Source organism: Neoarius graeffei, chromosome 5 (genome assembly GCF_027579695.1).
Source record: "Neoarius graeffei isolate fNeoGra1 chromosome 5, fNeoGra1.pri, whole genome shotgun sequence".
NCBI classification, from domain to species: domain Eukaryota; kingdom Metazoa; phylum Chordata; class Actinopteri; order Siluriformes; family Ariidae; genus Neoarius; species Neoarius graeffei.
In genome coordinates this window covers 102,143,866-102,166,548 of record NC_083573.1, presented here as the reverse complement: position 1 = coordinate 102,166,548, position 22,683 = coordinate 102,143,866, and the positions used below count along the sequence as shown (strand labels likewise).

General features: G+C 43.5%; 1 protein-coding gene across 1 annotated transcript in view; it reads right to left on the bottom strand.

The window, feature by feature from the left end:
- LOC132887198 (NACHT, LRR and PYD domains-containing protein 12-like) overlaps positions 1–22,683 on the bottom strand; it is a 77,001-nt gene that overhangs the window by 8,992 nt on the left and 45,326 nt on the right. The window contains exons 7-8 of the mRNA XM_060922670.1: positions 14,495–14,668; positions 8,258–8,431 (exon numbers count right to left, since the gene is read on the bottom strand). Of these exons, the coding sequence (XP_060778653.1) occupies positions 8,258–8,431; positions 14,495–14,668 (348 nt within the window). The remainder of the gene's footprint in view (positions 1–8,257; positions 8,432–14,494; positions 14,669–22,683) is intronic.

Sequence of the window (22,683 nt, the reverse complement as noted above, 5' to 3'; positions counted from 1 at the left end):
ATTCAGTAGCTGGTTTGCCGTACACCTTTCAAGTAGAATAAATACATTTCTGAGTAAATTAAGAAGCCTTTATTTTTGTCACATTACTACTTTACATTTAACTTGCGTGCGCGCACACAGAGAGAGAGAGAGAGAGAGAGAGAGAGAGCAGAATAAATAAATATGTTTGTGGGTAAATTATATGGATCTGTGATGCCTGCTGGAAGAAAAGAGCAGGGAGGTTTGAGAATCAAGCGGCTGTCATTTGTTTACACTCGATACTAAAACTTGTAGCGTCCTAGCAACCATCGCAAAGACGCCGACAAAAAGCCCAGAAATTTCTCCTTACCCGGGTAAAAACGAGACAGGATTTATCTTGTAGTGTCCTGATCCCCAGATCTTTAACTCAGCCACATATAAAAAGTTGTTCTCCTCCATCCTCTTCCAGGTTTTCATCTGTGTGTCTGTGTAGAACAGGGGTCCCCAAACTTTTCAGCCCCAAGGACCGGTTTGGTTCTCATTTTTTCCCCAGTGAACCGGGGGGGCACATATGTTCGCGCACACATACTTTTACAAATGAGGATAGTCAGCAGGATACAATATGTGGGGGTGGGGGTATTTATTCACAAGTGACTTTAAGGTTGGTATGTTCCAACCATTGGGGGCCTTTGTGGGGGGGGGGGGGGATACATGATCATTTATTATTAGGGGACAATTTTGGTGATATTCCATATGGTGTTGTGCATGCATATTAAAAAATAACCATTTCAGCCATGAACAGTAGGTAACAAACTCTTGAAAAAGAACGTGAACTTGAACAAGTGAAAATTGAACTATGAACAGGAAGTAAATGTGAAACAACATGCACAACACAATATGTACTGTACAAATTAATACAACGAATTAATAAATTTAGCGCGCGTTGAGGCCAAAATGCAATTTATTTTAATGGTTGCCCTGTGCTTGTTTCCCTGCAACAAGAAGATTCCATCTGGGGGTGATGGAAGACAGTGACACTCTTAATGTGTTTGAAATGTCCAATCGATTGCGCAGTTTTGTTTTGGTCACGGTCATTGCAGAAAACCCGGCCTCGCATAGGTGTGTGGTTGGAAAAGGAAGCAATGTTTTGAGCGCTTTTGCGGCTATTTCCGGGTATTCCGCTTTGGCTTTGATCCAAAATGCAGGTAAAGAGGTTTGCTCGAACATAGTCTTAAGACCACCGTCATTTGCTAGTTCGAGAAGCTGTGCTTCCTCCTGAACGGGCAGGTGATTGGGGATGCTGGCAAACGGGTTGCGGATCCACTCATTCTTTTGACGCGGATCCGTGGAGGCTGGGAAGTGCCGTTCGAATTCTTTCGACAGAGCAAGAAGGTGATCACGAATCAGCTCCGACAGAGCTGGCGCTGCCTCAGTCTCTCCCAATATCCCCACTAATGTATGAAACATATCAAACACACCCCTGCCTACTCGACGTCCCCACTGAGCCAGCTTTGCTTTAAATGCAGCAACTTTATCTGCCACTTTAAAGACCGTTGTCATCCTCCCCTGGAGTGTCAGGTTGAGCTCATTAAGCAAGCTGAAAATGTCACAGAGGTACGCGAGTTTTGACACCCAATGGTCATCACTAAAATGCGAGGCCAACTCAGATTTTTTTTCTGCCAGAAATTTCTGCAGAGGCTCTCACAACTCAAACACTCTGGCCAGTGATCTCTCCCTCGACAGCCATCTGACCTCTGCGTGCAAGAGAAGGAGTTTGTGCTCTGCATCCATTTCTTCGCAGAGCTGTTCAAATAACCGGGTGTTGAGTGCGTGTGCTTTGATGTGGTTGACAATTTTAACTACATCATTTAGTACAGCATTCAACTCAGGTGACAATTTACGGCTGGCCAGCATTTCTCTGTGAATGACACAGTGTGTGTGTTCGCAGTCAGGTGCAACCTCTCTGAGCCTCGCAGTGAAACCGGATAGCCGCCCAGTCATCGCTGCAGCCCCATCAGTACAAACGCCGATGCAGAAGGACCAGTCTAACTTCCCGGACACATACAGTGGTGCTTGAAAGTTTGTGAACCCTTTAGAATTTTCTATGTTTCTGCATAAATATGACCTAAAACATCATCAGATTTTCACACAAGTCCTAAAAGTAGATAAAGAGAACGCAGTTAAAAATTGAGACAAAAATATTATACATGGTCATTTATTTATTGAGGAAAATGATCCAATATTACATATCTGTGAGTGGCAAAAGTATGTGAACCTTTGCTTTCAGTATCTGGTGTGACCCCCTTGTGCAGCAATAACTGCAACTAAACATTTGCGGTAACTGTTGATCAGTCCTGCACACCGGCTTGGAGGAATTTTAGCCCATTCCTCTGTACAGAACAGCTTCAACTCTGGGATGTTGGTGGGTTTCCTCACATGAACTGCTCGCTTCAAGTCCTTCCACAACATTTTGATTGGATTAAGGTCAGGACTTTGACTTGGCCATTTCAAAACATTAACTTTATTCTTCTTTAACCATTCTTTGGTAGAACGACTTGTGTGCTTAGGGTCGTTGTCTTGCTGCATGACCCACCTTCTCTTGAGATTCAGTTCATGGACAGATGTCCTGACATTTTCCTTTTAGAATTCGCTGGTATAATTCAGAATTCATTGTTCCATCAATGATGACAAGCCGTCCTGGCCCAGATGCAGCAAAACAGGCCCAAACCATGATACTACCACCACCATGTTTCACAGATGGGATAAGGTTCTTATGCTGGAATGCACTGTTTTCCTTTCTCCAAACATAATGCTTCTCATTTAAAACAAAAAGTTCTATTTTGGTCTCATCCGTCCACAAAACATTTTTCCAATAGCCTTCTGGCTTGTCCACGTGATCTTTAGCAAACTACAGATGAGCAACAATGTTCTTTTTGGAAAGCAGTGGCTTTCTCCTTGCAACCCTGCCATGCACACCATTGTTGTTCAGTGTTCTCCTGATGGTGGACTCATGAACATTAACATTAGCCAATGTGAGAAAGGCCTTCATTTGATTAGAAGTTACCCTGGGGTCCTTTGTGACCTCGCTGACTATTACACGCCTTGCTCTTGGAGTGATCTTTGTTGGTCGACCACTCCTGGGGAGGGTAACAATGGTCTTGAATTTCCTCCATTTGTACACAATCTGCCTGACTGTGGATTGGTGGAGTCCAAACTCTTTAGAGATGGTTTTGTAACCTTTTCCAGCCTGATGAGCATCAACAATGCTTTTTCTGAGGTCCTCAGAAATTTCCTTTGTTCGTGCCATGATATACTTCCACAAACATGTGTTGTGAAGATCAGACTTTGATAGATCCCTGTTCTTTAAATAAAACAGGGTGCCCACTCACACCTGATTATCGTCCCATTGATTGAAAATGCCTGACTCTAATTTCACCTTCAAATTAACTGCTAATCCTACAGGTTCACATATTTTTGCCACTCACAGATATGTAATATTGGATCATTTTCCTCAATAAATAAATGACCAAGTATAATATTTTTGTCTCATTTGTTTAACCGGGTTCTCTTTATCTACTTTTAGGACTTGTGTGAAAATCTGATGATGTTTTAAGTCATATTTATGCAGAAATATAGAAAATTCTAAAGGGTTCACAAACTTTCAAGCACCACTGTAACCATCCAAAGCTCGAAATAATTCTGCACCTGTGGTGTTTGTTGGGAGTGACAGTACACACAACAAATCCTCCTGCACATCCTCCTCAAAAATGTACCGCACAAAAACAAGCAGAATTGCCCGGTTTTCCACATCAGTGGACTCATCAACCTGAATCGCAAACCACGGTGACCCTCTTACCCTCTCCAACAACTGTGTCTCAATATCCTCCGCTATGTCATCAATCCGCCTATGGACAGTACTGGCTGAAAGAGGTACCGCGCCTATCTTTTTTGCTGCTGCCTCCCCAAAGACTTCATTGCACATGTCTTTTGCACATGGCAGAATTAGCTCTTCCCCAATAGTGAAAGGTTTCTTGCATTTAGCAATTCGATTAGCCACTAAGTATGAGGCTTTTAGCGCAGCCACATTCACAGATGCAGTTGTCTTGAGCACGAGTTTTTGTGAATCTTGTTCACGTTTTTTACGCTCAAAGAATTCAAGGGGTTTGTGTTTAAGTGTTGGATGTTTGGATTCTAGGTGTCGAATGAGCTTGGATGGCTTCATAGCCTCATTCGACAACTTATCGCCACATACCACACACAAGGGATTTGGTGCATGCGAGTCACCAGTCTGTGCAAACCCATATTTAAGATATGACTCGTCAGATTTGCGATTGAAAGATCCCTTCTTTTTCTTCGACGTTTCTGGTTCACCAGTATCATCAGTGGGCCTTTTTTCGCCCCTACCCACACCAAAGAAATTCGCTAATGACGTCTGCTTTTTGTTCATTTTAGCTAACGTGTAGCACTGACTGTACAGTACCGCTGACCATGAACTGAGCTGAACTGAGACTGCGCTGCAGGTTAAGTAGCCTACGTGTTGAGGGGCAGGACAGACAGACAGTCATCATGATTGAAAAAAAAAAGCTGTTTAATATGCTGCTATGGGCCACCTATGCAATCTGTGCAGTCTCCACATAGACGTTTGACATCTAAACGGGTGTGATGAGCACATTTCTGTTTTTTTTTTTTGTGTCAAGGCCCGGTTTGGAATGTCCGCGGACCGGTGTTTGGGGACCGCCGGTGTAGAACGATGTCTGTCTGCAGCACCAGAGAGTCTGAAATGTCGGGGAACTCAACGGATGGATAATTTTCCAACTCATAATGAATGAATGAATGAATGACTTTATTTAAAGACGATAAGTTGATCAGCGGAGCTGGCAGGGTCGTGTACAGATACAAATCATTACAAATACAAAAGACTAAAAATATACACAATCTTTAAAAAAATCCTTAAAATCTGTTGATTATCTTCACATTAAGTTCATTAATATTATGCTTAACTATTGTCTTTGTATTTAGTTACGGCTACAGGAGGATCAAAATTTATTCTCCTAATATTAAATTTAGCGAGTAAACTTTTGTTTCACAAGAAAAATCCTTCTTTGTTAGTGTGTAAGGATCGAATCCCACTGTGGTTTCTATATCCACTTCTTGGGTTTAATAACTTGCTTGTTTGCTGAACGCAAACATGGCAATAAGTTCCTGTGTTAATGGACCAGACTCCACTTTAGGATCATTAATCCCTTTTGGCTGAGAATGTCCTGCATGCATGGTTTGGCTTCTGGCACATCCATACAGTTTTAAATACAACACCTACAATTAAAACAGTTTTTATCGGATTTAATTACCGTATTTTCCGGACTATACGTCGCTCCGGAGTTTAAGTCGCATCAGCCAAAAAATTCATTATGAAGACGAAAAAAACATGTATACGTCGCACCGGACTACAAGTCGCACTTTTTTGAAGGGTTATTCTATCCATAGAATCTGTGATTCTATCTGATAAGCGGCGCGTGGTTACTGCACGACTGCATTGTTTATTTAATAAACGAACAGCTGAGCAGTGATAACGCGCCCTTTGCCCTGTAAGTAGCCTAGTCTGATTATTTTAAATATCTACTACTATCTTTAATACTATCACTATCGTTATTACTAATAGCCTATATTATTATTATAACTAATATTAGTAGCCTATTACTGATGCATTAATCAGTTTGCTTTTAGAATATTTTTACTGGCAGGGCTTATTATCGCCCCATGGCTCTTTCATCTGTGTTATTAAAGCTGTAGTCATCATCGAGGAGTGTCATTCTTCATTTTTGTCGAATTTTATTTCATCAAATCAGAGGCCAAGTAGGCTATAGGTAGATCATCTCCAAAGACAGGTACGGTAGTAAAAACAACCGTCTAGTGAAAAAAAAAAACCCAACAACAACAGCTCAGAGAAAAAAAACAGGCAGAAAGTGCGCCTGCCAGTTAACGTCATATCAGATAAAAACATTAAACATTATTCAGACCATTAACACTATAACATCAGGGACGAAGAATAAAGTTCATCTTGGAAGGAGAGTTATTTTTAAAAATGCAAAACAAAATAATTTATAATAGCCCAGAGAAAAACGGGCTGAATATGTACCGTAACATCGAGCCGGAACATGACGGAACAAGATCCGTAACCTCCGTCGTCGGATACGGCAGCTATTTTCATTTCATTCGGTGTTCCGGCAGCTATTTAAATGGATCAGATCACCTCCGTGACCATCACAAAGGGAAAAAAATCAAACAATAAATTAAATAAGTAAATAAAAATTTGTTTAGTGTTCGGTTTTGATTTTGATATCTGTTGTTGATTTCTCTCCTATGACATCCACAAAATCTATGCGAAAGGGGAAGGGAGGGACATGGGGTGTATACTTCCGCTCAATAGAACACCGGGTTTTTTGTAGCCGTTTGCTTGCGCTGTGGAAAAAATGGCAAAAAAACAAGAAAGCTTACTAAAATTTTTAAAATGAATTCTCCAACTTGTTTTGTAAACCCTTTATTTCTTAACTATTACTTGAATTGATTGCACTTATGTTTGCTGGCACTGCTTTTAAATTATTATTCTCTTTGTTGGGCTTTTTCCACCTTTATTGGATAGGACAGTGTAGAGACAGGAAATGAGCAGGAGAAAAACAGGGAGGGCTCGGAAAATGACCACAGGTGGGAGTCGAACCAGGGTCCCCGGATTTATGGTATGGCGCCTTATCCACCTGAGCCAGGAAGTCATTTAACTCATAGCTTGTGTGATCTGATCTCCAATGGTGAAATAAACTGGTTGTGATATGAGTACAGTCTGTTATTTTAGAAAATAAATTTAATATATAATTTAATATATAGCCTAATAAAAAATAATATTTTATCACATAATATCACGACATATTACTGTCTGTAACTGTTCGTCACTAAAGCGTTTTCTAAGATCATAATGTCTGATATTATTTTTTTTTTTTTACACACAATAAGCACGTGTGCATAAAGTTATAGTAAACCACCGCCCGCCTTTTTTTTTTTTTTTTGAGTCGCCGGACCCACCCACCTCCTGCGTTCCGGGACCTCCCACTTCACAAATTAAGCACTGCCTAAAATCATTACATAACTTATTTAAATAACTATAGGCCTATCATTAATAATAAAACACAAGTCAATCAAGTTTATCAAGCTGACGATTTCACTCCAAATCAGCAAATCCATTGAATTCCTCATCCTCGGTGTCGCTTCTGAACAACTCTGCCAACTCCAGCGGCAGACGAAGCGCCGTTTCCTCTTCTTCTGCATGGCTGTCGTCAGACTCAGCATCAGCTCCAGTTATTCCGTGGTGAAAAAAAAACATATATACGTCGCACCAGAGTATAAGTCGCATGGCCAGACGAACCATGAAAAAAAGTGCGACTTATAGTCTGAAAAATACAGTAATTCCTGGGCTCCCATCTGTAACAGGGAGTGATGTTGCATCCCATGAATACAATTTACAGGAGATTATTAGATTCTAATAGAATAGATGAGCAAAAATAATTGGGGATCTTTTTTAATGAGCCCCGACTCGGTACAAGTATGAATAGGTGGGCCTCGAAGCAGAAAAGGTTGAGAACCCCTGTGCTAAGCTAATCGAGACATTCCCTAAGAGACTTGCAGCTGGAATTGCAGCAGAAGGTGGCTCTACAAGGTACTGGCTTTGGGGGTTGAATACCTATGCCCACTCCAGATTGCTGTTTTTTTTCGGGGGGGGGAATCATCATATTTTTTGTTTGTGTCACAATAAAACTATTTTCAGCTTTAAAGTGTTTGGCATGTTGTGTAAATCAAATGGTGCTAACCCTCCAAACATCCATTTTAATTCCAGCTTGTAATGTGACAAAACAGGACAAACTCCAAGGGGGTGAATACTTTTGCAAGACACTGTCCATGAGGGAGTTCTCTGATTGGTCAGGAGTTTGTGAGGGTGGGGTTTGATGGACACTTCTTATTGGGGTTGTTTTACTGCTGGAGGTCAAGATTTTGGGAAAAATATGATGTAATTATTTGAACTGAACACAAAGTTGTGTGTTGAGTTTCAAACAGACAGTAAAACAGTTGGTGTGTATCATTCTCTGCTCACACACACACCTCTGATTTCTGGGGGTTTGGAGTGGACCTGAGTACAGGTGGTGTGTTCACGTGTGTCAAAAGGTTGGTTTAATAAACTGTTAGTGTAAAAAGTGAAACCATCTCCTGGAAAAGTACCAGAGGTTTGTTTCTGTGTGTGTGTGTGTGTGTGTACCTCAGTGTCTCCAGTGTACAGTGTGGATTCTCCAGTCCAGCAGAGAGCAGCTTCACTCCTGAATCCCGCAGGTTATTGTCACTCAGGTTCAGTTCTCTCAGTCTGGAGGAGTTTGAGCTGAGAACTGAGGACAGAACTCTACAGCTTTCCTCTGTCAGATTACACCAACACAGACTGGAAGAGAAATGATGAAATCTGTGAATATCTGATGGATAAATGCAGTGTGTTCCATCAGTTGTGAAATAAAGTGTCTCCCTGAACACAAGGTTCTGATGTCAGGATAAAAATATAAAATAAAGAGACTGTGTGTTTGTACTTGGACAGATCCACGTGTCTCAGCTCATATGAGACGATGGATTTAACTACAAGAAAGGGAAAGGGACGGATAGAGGTGGAGACACAAGATCTAAACAGCCAGAATTACAATTCACAAGTTTAATTTTTATTGATTGATGATATGGAATTAATGTAGAAAGTAAATCTGATTCTCATGAACACATTTCAGTTGCTTATAGAATAATACATTACACTTTAAACAACACACATCAGTTTAGTTCAGTGTTTCTCAAACTTTTTCAGACCAAGGAACACTTTATTAATAAAAATATCTCGCGGACCACCAAACCCCCTAATTATCCCGAACAAAAAACAATGAGCCGACTTCAACAGGATATTACAAATTACACACTAATGAAATGACAGTTTTACAAATAGTATCGTCATCTCACTCATTGTTGTCCTTATCTTAATGGGAAGAATGGTGCTGCTTATTCTGATCCATCAGTGAAGCAATGTCTGGCTCCAAACTGGACAGTTTTAATCTCATATTGGGGGCCACATTGATCCGGTTGCGCTGCTTTGTTTTCAGTCCAACCAGAGTGGAAAATCCAACTTCCCAGTTGTACGTGGTTGAAAATGGCATTAAAGGTGTCATTGCATCGTTTTCTCATTAATTGTGTGGTGGTCTCTAGTATGAATGAATGCCCTGTGAGCCAGTTTTGGTGAAAAAAATGCTGTGGTGCTCCTGTTTCAGGCTGTTCTAGTTTGGTGGAGGAGTGGGTGGGGAGAGAACGACAGGATTTCAGCTCTTACTCATGAATATTCATGCCATGTAAACATATCGCTTCTGATTGGCTAACAGCACTGTGACGCTCCCTCCAGTGGGTTATGGGCGAGACCATGACTACTAATTTTTGAAGGGACGCAAGTTCGTAGGGCTTTTTCTGATTCGCTCGTTTTTCCGTCTATTTTCTTTCATAGGCTAATACAGGGAATGGGGTGAGAAGAACATTTTCACGTGCAGCATGCATATGCAACTTGGAGTGACCTATGGTATTTCAAAAAGAGCAAGTATTAAACGGTTTGTCGTCGAATGACACCTTTAACAGTTTCAGAGCAGAGTCAGCCAGCTCAGGATGTTCAGGTTGGATGTGGACCCAAAAGTCTGTCAAGCATTTCTCTTTAAATGTCATCTTCAGTGTCCCATCTGATGCGACGCCCACAAGACCATCAACCTCTCTTGGTGACAGATTGGAACTGATGTGCTCAATGTGTTTTCTGTCTCCAAATGGATTTCTGATCCACTCAAAGCCCACATCTAATTCTGGGAAAGATCTCCACAATTCAGAGGTGGACAAAGAACCCAAGTTCATTACTCAAGTCAAAGTACAGATCCCACTGATCAAATGTTACTCCAATGCAAGTGAAAGTCTCATCTCATCTCATCTCATTATCTCTAGCCGCTTTATCCTTCTACAGGGTCACAGGCAAGCTGGAGCCTATCCCAGCTGACTACGGGCGAAAGGCGGGGTACACCCTGGACAAGTCGCCAGGTCATCACAGGGCTGACACACAAACACAGACAACCATTCACACTCACATTCACACCTACGGTCAATTTAGAGTCACCAGTTAACCTAACCTGCATGTCTTTGGACTGTGGGGGAAACCGGAGCACCCGGAGGAAACCCATGCGGACACGGGGAGAACATGCAAACTCCACACAGAAAGGCCCTCGCCGGCCCCGGGGCTCGAACCCAGGACCTTCTTGCTGTGAGGCGACAGCGCTAACCACTACACCACCGTGCTGCCCGCAAGTGAAAGTTGAACAGTCAAATTTTTACTTAAGTTAAAGTACTGAAGTACTTGATTTTATAAATACTTAAGTATTTAAAATACATTTTCTGTCAACAAATTGTTGCATTATTGCCACAACGCTTACAAAACCTGATGCCTCTGAAACAACCGACTGGATTTACTGACCAACTTGCAGAACCTGTAGAATAAACACCTGGTAGAATGTTACAAAATGAAACACAACTGAACTGAAAAAGAGCCGTTGCCATTTATTTATTAATCGTAACACTCCTCCCCACCCCACTGACATGATCGTGTTCTGACCCAGCTCTGGCAGTGTGTGCACACATGTATGTGTATGTTAATCAGGAAGACAGTGGAATAGCTGTAAACGCAGCTTCCTCAGAAAATAAAAATGACGATCCAACCTGATTAAAACCCAGATCCACACCTCGAGCTTAATAACTGTCTAACAGCAACGCTGCTTTAAGCAAGACAAAAAAATGCAAGACCATCATCTGCCATCAAAACAAAAAATTCTGAAAATTTGTTGTGACTGACGAGTAAAATACTGTCCATCTCACATGTCGCACGCGTGTGTGTGTGTGTGTGTGTGTATACATGAGTAAGTGTATGTATTCATGCACATATGAATCTGCCTGTGGAATCATGATAATTTAACAATAAGCTAGCTAGTCAGTGAAGCGCCACCTGACGCTAGCAAACTCTTTTCAAACTCAAAATCATGTTGGGTCGCTAACATTACTAGAAAAGAAAGATTTGTACATTCTGTTTACTTGTACAAGATTATGCTAAAACATATTTCTGAAAGGACTTCAGATAAGTTAACGTTATTCATGTTAGCGTAACTCCATTTTTACATGCTAGCTAACAGTGTCCAAGTTAACTAGCTATGTGTAAATGTTAGCTGTGGACAAGACTATGGCAACTTGGCAGGAAAATCTATAGAAAGTCATTTGAATAAGCAGACTGCAGAGATATTGCAACGTTATCGCTAACTCTAAAGCATAGTCAACTTTATGATAAGCTTTTTCTTGGAATAAAACCTTTACATACCTTAATATCCTTCCGCAGGTCAGACAGCAAGTTTTTGTCGGCTATGACGTGCTTTGTTTTAGGCAAACGGAGCAAGCATTTAAAACGAAACCAATCGTTATTCCTTTCAGAAAACTGAAACATGGGTGACTTTGGGTAAGCTTTCTCTTGGAATAAAACTTTTACATACCTCAATATGCTTCCGCGGATCGGACAACAAGTTTTTGTAGGCTGTGATTTACTCCATTTTAGGCAAAAAAAATAATTTAAATTAAACGACTCATTATTCCTTTCAGAAAACTGAAACATGGGTGTGTGCATTCCCCAGAAGAACCGCCTCCTTCCATTCTGCCATCAACTGATCGTGTTAAATAATTCTGCGGAGAAATCACTGAACTTGATTTTATAGTCTGTGGACGTGACGTGACCCAAGTGATTACTGATCGGCTGTCTCAGGGTCACCTGCGAAAAAAACACGTTTTAGAAAAGATAAAACATCCTCTTTCAAAGCTGCTTCAGAGTAACGAGTAACGAGGAGCTTGATAGAAATGTAGTGGAGTAAAAAGTACGATATTTGTCTTTTAAATGGAGTGAAGTTAAAGTCATAAGTTGCCAAAAAAAATACTCAAGTAAAGTACGGATACTCAAAAAGTGTACTTAAGTACAGAACTCAAGTAAATGTACTTAATTTTTTGAATTTCCCTCCGGGGATTAATAAAGTAATTCCGATTCTGATGACTGTCCACCTCTGCCCAATTGTGAGTGAAGGCCTTGCAGATGTTCCTTAAAGGCTGCAACTGTGCCGCCATCCCGGACCTCCTCGGCAGTGAGAAGAAAATCTGCCAGCGTAGGGAAACTATGGAATTCTTGGCAATCGAGACGGGCACACCACAATTCCATCTTGAGGCGTGCGGCTTTAATTTTGTCCTGGACAGTAAAGACTGTGATGGCTTTTCCTTGCAGTGCTAAATTCATGGTATTGAGAGTGCTGAACAGATCAGCAAGATAAACCAATTTTGCGAAAGATTGGAAATCCTGCATTCTGTCATACAGTTCATCACTTGGACGCAGGAAGAACTTGACCTCGTCACGCAGTTCAAATAGACGGGTGAGAACTTTCCCACGCGATAACCAGCGAACTTCAGTCTGAAAAAGAAGTTTCGTGTGCTCGCTTCCCATTTCTTCACACTGAGCTTTAAAAAGACGTGTGTTCAGTGCTTTGCTTTTACTCAGATTAACTATTTTCACAGACTCGTCCAGGACTGGTTTAAGACACTGGGGCATTTTTTCACTGCCAGTTGCTCTCTGTGAATGCAGCAGTGTGTTGCTGTGGCAGATGGTGCTACTGTGCAGACACGTGCAGCGAGGCCCTTGTATTCTGCCGTCATCGCAGTCGCACCGTCTGTGCAAATGCCAACGCATCTTGTCCAGTCAGTGTTATTCTGCACAATGAAATCATTAAGTGAGTTAAAAATCACTTCTCCTGTGGTGTTGGTCAGCAGGGAGTGACAAAAAAAGAAAATCATTATGCACAGCACCATCATATATATACACCTTACAAACCACAGGAGATTTGCCTCATTCTCAATATCAGTGGATTCGTCCATTTGCAGAGAGAAAAACTGACTTTGATGTAAACGTGTCACCAGCTGCTCTTGGACATTTTCAGCCATGGATGTTCTGCGCTGCTGGACAGTGTCATTGGACAGAGGTACCCTGTTCATTTCATCACTTGCTTTTACCCCAAGCATTATGTTAGCCATAACCTTTGCAGCTGGCTGAACTAAAGTCTCGCCTATTGAATGAGGTTGGCCTGCTTTCGTGATCAGCAGGGAGACCCTGTATGAAGCTGCTGGAGCTTTCGCATTTTCCACAGGCACAAAAAACTGTGAGGCTCCCTTTCTCGTGTGATGCTGAAGCTCTTCACATTTTCTCTCAAAAATGCAGTCGGTTTGTTGACGTAATCCTTGTGTTTAGTTTCGAAGTGCCGCTTGAGCTTAGCAGGTTTCATTGCCTCGTTGGCCAATGTTTCGTAGCACAGAACACAATGTGGTTTCGGATCCTCCGCATTCCCAGTCCAAAAAAAATCCAAATTTGATGTAGTCGCTGTGGTATTTTCCTTTCGCTTTAGCACTCGATTTTCCATGGTCATGTTGAGCTTCACTACTACTCTGAGGGAGCTCCTGCAGCAAACTATCCTGAGACTCCATATCAGTGCTCACTGAATCATCATGTCTTTGCACTTTGTCCTTGCTCGTGTCAGACGTTTCTTGTGCTTTTATTTTGACTAACTCGCTCTTCAGCCACCGATCCGTTATCTTTTTGACAGTTTGATGCTAAGTCAACTTGGTAACTCGTAGTTTCTCCGTATTCCACATTCCCTCCACATTCAGAGGTGACGTTGATTATGAAAGTGTAACCGAAACTGACGGAGCTATAGGCAGTGTCACAAAACTATTGGCTTGCTTAATGTCAGACAAATTCAAATAATAGGCGACTATTTGAATTTACAGAGGACTTTATTCAATATAGAAAACGACTCATCTGTGAGACTCAGAACTTTGCTTTTGGAGTCACATCGGCGATTCGAGAAACACTGATAAAACGTGATATTTTACATCAACTTGCGGAGCAGCGGGGGGGGTCGCTCATGGAGCACATTTTGAGAAACAGTGATTGAGTTCACTGTGGAGAAGATGGAACATGAAACGCGTGTGTGTGTGTGTGTGTGTGTGTGTCTGTGTGTGTGTGTGTGTGTGTGTGTGTAGACAGTCAGTAACTCACTGTAGTGTCTCCAGTGTACAGTGTGGATCCTTCAGTAGATCAGAGAGCAGCTTCACTCCTGATGCTCCTGGATTATTGTAGTTCAGATCCAGTTCTCTCAGGTGTGATGAGGGATTTGACCTCAGAGCTGAAACCAGAGCAGCACAACCTTCACCTGTAATACTGCAGTTACACAACCTGTAGAGAGAAACATCTCACAGTTACAGCATAAATCACTCAGCTTTACTACACAACACACACAATCTTTATATACAGGACACTTACTGTGTGTGTGTGTGTGTGTGTGTGTGTGTGTGTGTGTGTGTGTGTGTGTGTGTGTACCTCAGTGTCTCCAGTGTACAGTGTGGATTCTCCAGTCCAGCAGAGAGCAGCTTCACTCCTGAATCCTGCAGGTTATTGTGACTCAGGTCCAGTTCTCTCAGTCTGGAGGAGTTTGAGCTGAGAACTGAGGACAGAACTCTACAACTTTCCTCTGTCAGATTACACTCACGCAGACTGGAAGAGAAATGATGAAATATCAGAACACTGATCTCAAACACACAAACACAGCCATAATCCAACTAAACTTTAGCAAGGAACAGAAATGTGAGTGTGTTTCTCTCACACACAGAAATCAGAGGACAGGACGCCACATCAGCACATTTACAGGAGCAGGGACGTCTTTCTGCACTCCACAATCTCTCAGATACAATTTATTATCACACCATTAGCTCATGGACAGAACACACACGTGTGAGAGCGAGCAGCCGACAAACACTCCACTCTGACCTGTGTTCAAGTTTCTACAAACTAAACACACACAGTACTCTCTCTCTCTCTCACACACACACACATACTCTGTTACTGTCGTTTGGTTAATTTCACATTGAACTGATTTTCCAGAGCACCAAACTGTTTGTACAGTGTCTTGCAAAAGTATTCATCCCCCTTAGTGTTTGTCCTGTTTTGTCGCATTACAAGCTGGAATTAAAATGGATTTTTGGAGGGTTAGCACCATTTGATTTACACAACATGCCAAACACTTTAAAGGTGCACATTGTTGGTTAATTAAGATGTAAAAACAGAAATCTGGAGTGTGCATAAGTATACACCCCCTTTCATATGAAACCCCTAAATAAGAGCTGATCCAACCAATTCACTTCATAAGTCACATAATTAGTTGATTAAGATCCACCTGTGTGCAATCTAAGTGTCACATGATCTGTCACATGATGTCTGTATAAGTCAACCTATTCTGGAAGGACCCTGACTCTGCAACACTACTAAGCAAGCAACATGAGAACCAAGGAGCCTCCAAACAGGTCAGAGACAAAGTTGTGGAGAAGTATAGATCAGGGTTGTGTAATAAAAAAATATCCGAAACTTTGAATATCCCACAGAGCTACATTAAATCCATTATAGCAAAATGGAAAGAACATGGCACCACTACAAACCTGACAAGAGAAGGCCCCGCCCACCAAAACTCACAGACCGGGCAAGGAGGGCATTAATCAGAGATGCAACAAAGACACCAAAGATAACACTGAAGGAGGTGCAAAGATCCACAGAGGAGATGGGAGTATCTGTCCATAGGACCACTTTAAGCCGTACACTCCACAGAGTGGGGCTTTATGGAAGAGTGGCCAGAAAAAAGCCATTGCTGAAGAAAACCCATTTGGAGTTTGCCCAACAGCATGTGACAGACTCCCCAAACACATGGAAGATTCTCCAGTCAAATGAGACTAAAACTGAACTTTTTGGCCATCATGGGAAATGCCATGTGTGGCGCAAACCCAACACCCCGAGAAAACTATTCCTTCAGTGAAGCATGGTGGTGGCAGCATCATGCTGTGGGGATGTTTTTCATCCACAGGGACAGGAAAGGTGGTCAGGACTGAAGGAAAGATGGATGGCACTAAATACAGGGCAATTCTGGAGGAAAACCTGTTTGAGTTGGCCAGAGGTTTGAGACTGGGATGAAGGTTCACGTTCCAGCAAGACAATGACCCTAAACATTCTGCTAAAGCTACACTGGAGTGATTTAAAGGAAACATTTAAATGCCTTGGAATGGCCTAATTAAAGCCCAGACCTCAATCCAATTGAGAATCTGTGGCATAACTTGAAGATTGCTGAACACCAACACAACCCATCTAACTTGAAGGAGTCGGAGCAGTTTTGCCTTGAGGAATGGGCAAAAATCCCAGTGGCTAGATGCGCTAAGCCAGTGTTTCTCAACCACTGGGCCGCGGGCCATTAGTGGACCGTGAAGCGCCAGCTAGTGGGCCGTGCATTTTTTTTTTGCCTAAATAGTTCAGATAAATAGTAGTGTCCCAGTTTCAGTAGCTGGTTTGCCGTACACTTTTCAAGTAGAATAAATACATTTGTGGGTAAATTAAGAAGCCTTTATTTTTGTCACGTTACTACTCTACATTTAACTCGTGTGCATATATAGTGAGAACAGAATAAATAAATATGTTTGTGGGTAAATTATATGGATCTGTGATGCCTGCTGGAAGAGAAGAGCAGGGAGGTTTGAGAATCGAGCGGCTGTCATTTGTTTACACTCGATAGTAAAACTTGTAGCATCCTAGCAACCATCGCAAAGACTAGGCCTGTCGCGATATTCGATATACCGACTTATCGTACAGTAAATGAAAATGAATTCGGTAATTTTTTTTTACTGCGATTTTGGCATTTACGCGCTGTACATCTACATAGGGAAGTTGCCAGAGTATTAGCTTGACCCACTGACTGAATAAAACACTGCGCTGTTTTCTGTCGTCTCGCGCAGCTCTCTGTCAGAGACGGGGCCTCCCAGCATGCAACAGTTATCCAGTCAGGGGATCCACTGAACGGGAAAAAGACAACAACACGTTGCTCTGTTGTACAGACCATAGGCGCAGAATTGGGTATGGGCATGTCCCTACCAATATTTCTGATTGAAGAAAAATAAAAATCCCGCTCCGTGCGCGGTACACAAAGGGTTACTGTAGGTTTCCACTGAGTGAAACGTCACGCCCAATTCACTCATGAATATTCGCTCTGGGGGCGTGGTCATGAAAACAGCATGCAGGTTCAGCTACCATGTCAATTAGCAAGTGTGGTTGCAGTGCAGTGACTGGCTGCTAGCTAGCAAACTGTCCTTGAGGAATGTAATGTTAGATTAGCTCGGAAAATTAATCAGTTAACAACAGTTCATATTCGGTGTGTAAAAATTACAACATACGAATATGACTGTTTTCTAAGTTTATGTGGCATGTAAATAACAATCCGACTTGTGTAGGTACATACAGCCCGTCTCGTTAAGAAACTACATTTCCCATCAGCCCACTTCCGCATTAACCTGCGTCACGCCGGGGCGGGATCACCAACATCACGTCCTCCATGAAGGCATAAATAACGGAACAAACTCCCGCTCTTCCTCTTTCCGTCTCGGGACCAGCGGTCTGCGGACACAAAGAGGCTCGCTCTGCCGAGCAAACCCAGAAACGCCTCTTTCTTGCAAGATCCACGATTTAGCGCGATTTCTTTCTTACCCTTGGCCAAGGTAGACTCCAGAGTCGCGCGATTTTTTAACTCAGTCGAGTTATAACCGGTTTATTCGTATTAGAAGTGACGTCAAGACTGCCGCCCAAGCAGTTTAATTCAAAGTTATAGGAAAGCGGCTGGACCCTTTCTTTTTCTTAACTGAAGCACTGTGCACATTGTTATTCCTTTTACACTTCCAGGATACTGATCTAGAGATCAGATCCCTCCGTGGAGAGGTTGACAGGCTGACCACCAGCAACGCCGAGCTGGCAGCCGATGTCAATGATTTATATAGGGAGCATAGTCTCTTGAAGAACTCCCTTGATGATTGCACCGAAAGGCTAGAGAAAGCCGAAAAGGCCGCCAAAAGGGCTGCCAAGGAGCAGACCCCCCAAGAAGGGCGTGTGGGGCGTGAAAGACCCCCAACAATGCGCCGAAGTTCAGAGCGGGAAGAGGCGTCCGAGCCAGACACCGTGGATTACCTGGTCGAGAACCAGACATCCTGCCAAGCTCCATCAACTTGCTACACGACTCCGTCATCGTTTAGCCAGGGTGGAGTCGTCCTGCGCTCATCCCGAGCCCAGGCCCGTAGCACACCCAGGTCAGTGCGCTACAGTATCCCTGATCCATCTTCGGATGAATCAGACTACGCATCTCGTGCGAAACGGGAGCGATTCCAGAGTAGCTCAGATAGTGAATACTCAGGAGAGCAAAGGAGGCCGCACAAGGACGTGCACCAAACCCTCTGCATACGGCAAATTGACTTACTTGCCCAAGATATCGAGCGATTCGATCCCGATAATAAAAGAACTAATGTAAATTATTATTTACGAGAAATTGACCGATGTCTGATAGACCTACCGAGAGCCACAACACGAGAGAAACTCAAACTGATCTGGAAGACCTCCAGTAGCAGCGTTCGTGCCTTTTTAGAGACTCTACCCCCAAACGTTTGCGATAGTTACTCGAAACTTCGCAACTACATGAGGGAAGAATATGCGCCGTACACGGATGAAACCTCCGCGACATTGTGTGCTATACAAATCAAACAAAAACGGTCTGAGGCACCTCGTGAATATTATAGATGGCTACCTACTGCCTATTTCCAGGGTAGTAGCGCACCAGGCTTGGAAGAAGATAGAGGCTTCAAATCCCTCTTCTTACATAACCTCCACCCAAGCGTGCGGACTCACGTCACACTAGCGTGTTGACAGGGTTTCTACTCGATGAGGGAAACTAGGCAACTAGCCCAAATGACCTGGGAGACCATTGTCAAAACCGCAAACAGAAACGATGATGAACCCAGAGTCCTTAGCCTCCAGGGTGAGGACAAGCCTCTGCTAGCCTTAAAAGGAGGTGAAGCACCAAAAGGGGGACCCACCTGGAAAAATCCCGGTCCAGACCGCCCCTTGCCGAGCCATCACCAAGGTGAGTGGGAGAATCGGCAAGGTAAGGCCAGGAGAGACCGATGGCAAGGCCACAGTGACCATGGCAACCGCTCACCAGATGAGAATGGTCATAAGGAACAAAGCGGTTGGCGGCAAGACCATCATCCCTGCTCTGGCCAGAGATGGCAGGAGCGCTCCAACCGTAGCTCCACACGTAAGGGTAGAGGTGACCGAGACAGTGACTCAGACCAACCTGGTGAGTTCCGCTCAGAGCTGGACTCTTTAAAAGCCCAGTTGGCTGAGATTAAAGAACTGTTACAGGAGAGGTCAGACCCCTCAACAGATAAAACAAAAGAGCTCAAGAAAAATTACAAAAGCTACCCGCTGGCATGACTAGGCAAGGAACCACAGGTATATCTCATGAAAGGGGGAGGAGATCCCTCTGAAACAGCAGGTGAGGGTCAGGATGTAGGGCCCCCCCGGTGGCGAAGGCAAATACACAAGACGCACCTCTCATATGCGCTAAAGTCTTCGCCACCATCTCTCAGACACGGCTCTCACAAGGCGACCCAATCCCAACCAAGCCCTGCAACATAAACTTAGTCAACTTCACACAAAACAAAACCCCACCGTCGTTGGATCCCACAAAACATGCACAAACCCGTTGCGACGAGATTAGTGCAAACACCGATCAACCAAGCGCCATGCGAGATCAAATTTCCGATGAACTTCAGTTCATGTCTTTGCACACCGAGTCTGGTGTCGAAACACCCGACATCGCGATTCCCCCTAGTGGCCACAATTCTTTGAAAAACCTCCCTCTATCCATCGACTCAGACAGGCACCCATTTCACTGCTGGTGTAATGGCTGCGCTGTGGGACGTGTTAGGCATCGAGGTGAAATTCCATATCGCGTACCACCCTCAATTCTCTGGTCAGGTTGAACGAGCCATTCAAACCATTGTGGGCATGCTGCAAAAGTATGTCACAAACCATGGTAAAAATTGGGATGTGAAACTTCCCTTGGTGCTAAGGGCCATTCGGTCCACCCCTCATTGCGCCACTGAAGTCACACCCTTTGGGATGATGACTGGGCGGGAGATGGTTCTCCCACCGCATCTCCTATACAAACCAGAGGACATGAGCATCGCAATTGCATACACCGCACATCAACATGTTGCCGACCTACGATGCCACCTACAGTCAACCTTTACATGTGCCCAAAAGAATCTCAATTCGAGCGTAGAAGGACAAAAGGCCTACTACGCCCGACTATCAGAGAAGTTCCTACCACCCTGGTCGAGACCTTTCGATCATGGGAAAACTGTTCCCCGTCGCGTATCGCATTAGGACATCCAGGCCTAATCAAACGCTCTCATATCGATGGGTCCATAGTAATCGAATCAAACCTTTTGAACAGTCCTCACTCCAAAAGGGGGTGGACGATAGCTAGGCCCATCCTGTCCACCTAGCTTGTACGCATCACTCACCCATAAGCGTACACTGACATTCCCAGTCAGACTCACCAACCCAATAAAGTAATAACCCTTCGGTATAACATGGTAGATAAAATACTAAAATCCGCTATTATTACTAGTGTGTATTCATCGCAAATACACCTGGCATATAGTCTTGGCAGTGCTATCCTCATTTTTGTGAATCCACAAGACTTAGAGATGTGCACTTCCACTAAAGACATCCACTGGGTCTGCCCAGGCAACCCATACATAACACTACACGCCAAGCTGGATAAGATGGTCTGCATCCCTGACAGCTTTAGCCGCAGTAGCGCATGCTTTCTGGCCGGACCACCCACTGCTATTACACCTTTCTAGAAGATTAGGTTTGCCAACCCAAACACTAACACTTCTTTTCTTCCTTCATTTCTTCTCTTTTCTTGTTTTTTTATGCATAGGAAATGAAGTATATATATTTCATGTTTATTTTTTTTTAGATGTGATTTTGACCTAGTTAGCTAGAGTGATTATATGCCCAAAATGCCTACAGCCTGATTATATGCCCAAAATGCCTCTGCCTCCAACTGTCTTACTGGAACTCATGAGTTTACACAGTTTTCACAGGACACCATGGACTGTGCAGAGCAAGGCTACCTCAAGGACTATGGACATGTGGACTGTACGGTACTGTGCTCTCAGTGCTACGACTCCATCATACCCCGAGACCAAAAGGGGGATTGTAGGTACATACAGCCCGTCTCGTTAAGAAACTACATTTCCCATCAGCCCACTTCTGCGTTGACCTGCGTCACGCCAGGGCGGGATCACCAACATCATGTCCTCCATGAAGTCATAAATAACGGAACAAGCTTCTGCTCTTCCTCTTTCCGTCTCAGGACCAGTGGTCTGCGGACACAAAGAGGCTCGCTCTGCCGAGCAAACCCAGAAAGACCTCTTTCTTGCAAGATCCACGATTTAGCGCAATTTCTTTCTTACCCTTGGCCAAGGTAGACTCCAGAGTCGCGCAATTTTTTAACTCAGTCGAGTTATAACCGGTGGGGCGGCACGGTGGTGTAGTGGTTAGCGCTGTCGCCTCACAGCAAGAAGGTCCTGGGTTTGAGCCCCGTGGCCGGCGAGGGCCTTTCTGTGCGGAGTTTGCATGTTCTCCCCGTGTCTGCGTGGGTTTCCTCCGGGTGCTCCGGTTTCCCCCACAGTCCAAAGACATGCAGGTTAGGTTAACTGGTGACTCTAAATTGACCGTAGGTGTGAATGTGAGTGTGAATGGTTGTCTGTGTCTATGTGTCAGCCCTGTGATGACCTGGCGACTTGTCCAGGGTGTACCCCGCCTCTCGCCAGTAGTCAGCTGGGATAGGCTCCAGCTTGCCTGCGACCCTGTAGAACAGGATAAAGCAGCTACAGATGAGATGAGTTATAACCGGTTTATTCGTATTAGAAGTGACATCACGACTGCCGCCCAAGCAGTTTAATTCAAAGTTATAGGAAAGCGGCTGGACCCTTTCTTTTTCTTAACTGAAGTGCTGTGCACATTGTTCTACAAAGATTTCCTTCCCACGAGCTACGAAGCGTCGGACCAAGAATTCTTTGTTTCTACAGAAGTCTCTACGGGCTCCTGTGAACTCAGCCTCTTCAAGGAAATCCCCCGTGCTTCACGGAGATCTCCACAATGGTGAAAGCTCCAAAAGTCTCGGGACATCTTCTCATAATCTCACGTAGAAGCGAAGTACGGAAGTAAGACTTGGCATTTTTGGACATAATAAATAAACCTAGTCTTAGGAATTTGCTTTTATTGAACTAGTGTGAATTTAAACTCAGGAACATTTTGTTTACACTGTTAGACACGCAGCGTGTCGAATTGATGATTGTTATATTTTTAATCTCTCAATTGTTTTAATAGATAGGCTGTGCATGCTTCCTTATTCCTTACTAACATACTTAATTCTCTTATTACACGTATCTTGATCGCATCAAGATTTCAGTGGATTCAGTATTGCTATAAGCTAGTGAAATTAGCCTACGGCTAATTCTTTTGTCCCATTAGCCTCCAGGGCTAAGGGTATTGTCTCAAGGGAACACGTGCCGGTCCTCCCCCCACACTCACATACACACCTTTTGTTTTAACTCCACAAGGGAGGGTCC